We start from the raw sequence: 4,947 nt of genomic DNA, 5'->3' as shown, positions 1-4,947 counted from the left end.
AAAGAGCCTAAATGTCCATCACCGGACGAATGGATCAAGAAGATGTGGTATAAATACATGATGGAGTACTACATGGCAATGAGAGGGAATGACATATGGCCCTTTGTAGGAAAGTGGATGGACCTTGAGGGTGTCATGCTGAGCAAAGTAAGCCAGGCAGAGAAGGACAGAAACCATATGTTTGCACTCATAGGTCTAACAGGAAAACAGGAGAAACCTAATGGAGAACCAGGGGGAGCGGAGGAGGGAGAGAGAGTTCGGGAGTGAGGGATGTAAAACTTGAGAGAATACTGAATGCTGAAAATGAACTGAGCGTTGAAGGGGAAGGGGGAAGAGGGGAAAGAGGTGGTGGTGATGGGGGTGGGCACTTGTGGGGAAGAGCACTGGGTGTTGTATGGAAAACAATTTGACAATAAAATATTATGGAAAAAAATTAAAAAAATTAAAAAAACAGAAAATCTGCAGAAACAATCACTTTAGAGGTAACACAATGACACTAAGTTTATATCTGTCTATAATCACAGTTAATGTAAATCGGCAAAATGCTCCAATCAAAACACATAGGGTATCAAAATGATTTAAGGGAAAAAAACCAAGATCCTTCTATACACTCATTTCTAACCTAAAACACCTTCAGATTGAATGTGTGGGGATGGAGAACAATTTACTATGCTAATAGGCATCAAAAGAAAGTTTGAGTACTAAACTCATACCACACTTACTAGATTTTAATCCAGAATCTGTTACAGATGATGAAGGCAATATAACATCATAACAGGGCTATTTAACAAGTAGATATAAAACTTTAAATATTTATACCCCAAAATTGTAAGCACTGATATATATGAATCAATGAATAAGAAACATAAAGAATCTTACTGATAATAATACAATAATAATTATACTAATAATAATAACTTTAACATTCCACAAAGAACAATGGACAGATCATCTATGCAAAATATCAAAAAGGAAACAATGCCTTTGAGAGACACACTCGTGCTAAATGAACAAATTTGGAGACTATAGACGCAGGTGAGGATGTGGAGAAATGGGCACCCTCCTACACCGTTGGTGAGAATGTAAACTGGTGCAGCTGCTCTGGAAAACAGTGTTAAGGTCTCTCAAAATATTAACAGTGGAACTCCGCTATCACCCAGCAATAGCACTGCTAGGCGTTTACCCAAGGAATACAGAAGTGCTGATGCATAGGGGCACATGGACCCCAATGTTCATAGCAGCACTTTCAACAATAGCCAAATTATGGAAAGAGGCTAAATGCCCAACAACTGATGAGTGGATCAAGAAGATGTGGGTTAAATATACAACGGAATACTACAGGACAATGAGGAAGAATAAAATCTGGCCATTTGTAGCAATATGGACAGACCTCAAGGGTATCATGCTAAGTGAAATAAGTCAGGCAGCGAAAAACAGATACAATATGTTTTCACTCATAAATGTAAAAGGAGAAACTTAGCGAAGGACTATCAGGGACAAGAAGGAGGAAAAATAGTTGGAGAGAGGGAGGGAGGCATAGCATGAGAGACTCGTGAATACTGAAAACAAACTGAGGGCTAATGGGAGAAGGGAGATGTGAAGGGGATGATGGGCATGGGGTAGGGAACTTGTGGGGATGAGCACTGGGTGTTACATGGAAACCAACTTGACAATAAACCAAAAGGAAAAAATATATTTTTATTATAAAATATTTTTAAAAAGTGAAGGAAAACAGCAAAAAAGCTGTGATTCCACACACCAGAATAATAATATATGAAATAGAAATAACAAAAGTATACAATTTACAATGACACAGAATAAAGTATTTTGGACTAATCTTCAAAAACCATGTAAAGTTCTTGTTAGTGCAAATGACCGATGTTACGGAAAGAAAAGGAAAAATACAAGTGTGTCTACAAATACAATTGTGTTCACAGATTAGAATTCTTCATACTATCACAGCGCCATTTACACAATCTGACCTAGCAGTGCCTCCCAAAGCCTTTCGTTCATTTTTAAGAATCAAATCTACATTTGGAGTTTGATATATAGTCAAAGGTATGCAAATAGTGCCCTTTCTGTGATGATTAAACCAGCTCAGCCAGGACCCTGCAGCTGGAAGAGGAGCCCCAGCCCCAGGAGTCCCAGGAGTCCCCATTCTGTGATCAGGACAGAACACAGACCTCTCACTATGGAGTTTGTGCTTGGCTGGGTTTTCCTTGTTTCTGTTTTAAAAGGTAATTCATGGTGAATGTGAGACACTGAGTCTGTGAGTGGATATGAGTGAGAGAAGCAGTGCATGTGTGACAGTTTCCTGATCAGGATGTCTTGTGTCTGCAGGTGTCCAGTGTGAGGTGCAGCTGGTGGAGTCTGGGGGAGGCCTGGCGAAGCCTGGGGGCTCCCTGAGACTCACCTGTGCAGCCTCTGGATTCAGCTTTGGAAGCTACTACATGCACTGGGTCCGCCAGGCTCCAGAGAAGGGGCTGGAGTGGGTCTCATATATTAGTACTAGTGGAAGTAGCACAGGCTATGCGGACTCCGTGAAGGGCCGATTCACCATCTCCAGAGACAACGCCAAGAACACGCTCTCTCTGCAGATGAACAACCTGAGAGTTGAGGACACGGCCATGTATTTCTGTGCGAGAGACACAGTGAGGGGAAGTCAGTGTGAGCCCAGATACAAACCTCCAGGTAGAAGGGACTCCGCGCCACCAGGGGGTGCACACTCCACATAGTTCTGATTTGTATTCCCTGGAGCAGGTGCAGATGGAGTACCAGCAGGTTTCCTGTCAGGGTTTGGGGCTTCCTTTCCACAGAGCAGATTCCCCCAGGGAGCTTCTTTGGACACATGATTCAGTGCTTACCTATTCACTCTCTGTAATAGAAACTTTGTTGTCATAGGAAAACTACACTAACATACACAAAAGCCACAGTTGTTTGCACTTGTTTATTCCTATCCCAAACATGATTGAATACATATATGATAAGGAAAACAACTTAACATTTACAGGAGTCCCAGATCCACTGACTATGCAACCAGGACCACAGGATCCCACAGGTCCCCATCATCCTCACCCAGCTCTTGTCTCAATCCAACAACTTAACACTTCCTTCATGGCACTTTGCTACTCAGGACTGTAAATGAATTCCAATTTATTCAATTAGTCTAAATAAGAAATAATCATCTGTTCCTGAGGAACAGAACCCTAAGCACATTGGTTTACATGATTAACTAGGTTGAGAAGCTCCACGATCTACTATCACAAGCCGAAGACCCAGGAAAAGCAGTGGTGCAATTCTCATCTCATTCTGAACTAGTGTCTAGTATGAGAACATGGGACTTGATGATGTAACCCTCAGAATAAGTGCGGAAGGAGGCCAATGTTCCAGCTCAACTGCTCAAACATGAACATGGAGAGTAAATATGAGGGAACACTTCCTCCCTCTGCATTGCATTCTACTCAGAACTTTAATGGAGTGGGTGATGCCCATGCAGACAGAAGCCATGGATGGAAATGCCAGCTCTTCTAAAAACACATCACAGACATCCACAGAAACAATGGTTAATCCAGGTACCCCTGATACAGTTAAGCTGACATATAAAGTTAACCATGACAGGCAACCTTCTGTAAACATGGAGCTAAGAGACTGAAGATGTAGAAGTCCATGCCATCACTGGGTGGGGTCTGCTGGGCATATCAGTGCTCCTGTGGAGAAGGAGGACAGAGGCCCATAGAAGGTACTGTGGTCTGAGGATCCCCTGGATGATATGGGAAGAGACCGTTCCCTTCTTGGAGTGCACTTGGGAGAAGTGGCACTGCCTCTCATGAGACAGGAGAGCGGACAGGCCCCTTGCACTTCCCTGTCTATTAGCATAGGAGCCCCTGCTGAGGGCAGCTAACTGGAAGCTTTTTTTTTTTCTTTTTTTTTCTTTTGTCTGTCATTGTGACCTCCAACCCCCCAGGTGTTTATGCAACTGCCCTACTGGATTAACCAGCTCTAGCCACAGCAAGCCGGACCATTTTCCAGAGGATAAGTGGGGTCCGCATCATATTGATTCATACAATTTGGAGTCTTCAAACCCCGCTAGAGCACTCAGATAAAACGTAAGAGTACTGTGATGGGGGTGGATGGGAACTCCATCTCCAAAAACTAGAGAGTGGTTTGATACCTGTAAGATTTAATAGATGGAGGCAGAGATGAAAGGAAAGAGGGAAACCAGGTTATGGAGCCAAGAATGCATTTATTTGGAGTCCGCAGTCCCGGGTGAGGTTCGTGACTAGAGTACCAGACTGAGTGAGGGAAGTTGAGCCGATTTGAGTGGGGTGGGGTTTTAAGGGTGAGGAGGTTTGGTCTTGGGGGGCAGATTACCAAGTAAGGGCATTTTAAGGTCAAGGCCGGACAGGATAGGTTGCCTGCCTCGTCGGGGTGGGGAAAAACTGGAGCTTCATGATTCGCTGATTCCAAATGGGGCAGGACATTCCAGGTCTGCAGGTGAGGGGTGGGGGTCTTCTGTGCAAGGTGTTCTCCTCCAGCCCTTAGAGAAATGGCCGCTCAGTCGCCATCCCAGGTGATTCCCAAGGTGACTCTTACCAATATTTCCTCCCACCAATCAGCATGCACAGACTTCAGCCAGCAGCACAGCACCAACCAGTGGTAGCTGAGCCCTTAATATCAAGACTTCCCCCCCCACCCCACCTGATTTCCTTAGGTGCTTCCTTTCTTAGAAAGCTGCCTGGAAAGCAGAGCAGCAGTGTGCCCCTCCCCCAAAGACCAGCATAAACCCCCACACTCACCAAGTCTATGAACCATGTAGTGAGCCATTGCTTCAGCTCTAGGGGAAATAAGAATTAGCCTCTTTTAACAAGCAGAAAGAGCTCACCTAGCTAAAACTCACAATACTGTGGACAATGTCCCAACACTCCTCACTGGAGGCAAGGAGAAATT

General features: G+C 44.1%; 1 gene segment (V, D, J or C); it reads left to right on the top strand.

Annotated features, from left to right (window-relative positions):
* Positions 1-2,128: 2,128 nt before the first annotated feature.
* On the top strand, positions 2,129-2,735 carry LOC115291333. The segment is given in 2 exon segments: positions 2,129-2,237; positions 2,341-2,735. Coding segments are annotated over 2 exon segments (441 nt in total).
* The last annotated feature ends 2,212 nt before the right edge of the window (positions 2,736-4,947 follow it).

Source organism: Suricata suricatta, chromosome 5, assembly GCF_006229205.1.
Source record: "Suricata suricatta isolate VVHF042 chromosome 5, meerkat_22Aug2017_6uvM2_HiC, whole genome shotgun sequence".
Taxonomy (NCBI): Eukaryota; Metazoa; Chordata; class Mammalia; order Carnivora; family Herpestidae; genus Suricata; species Suricata suricatta.
The sequence above is the reverse complement of the archived record's forward strand: the minus strand, read 5'-3'. Positions and strand labels throughout refer to the sequence as shown.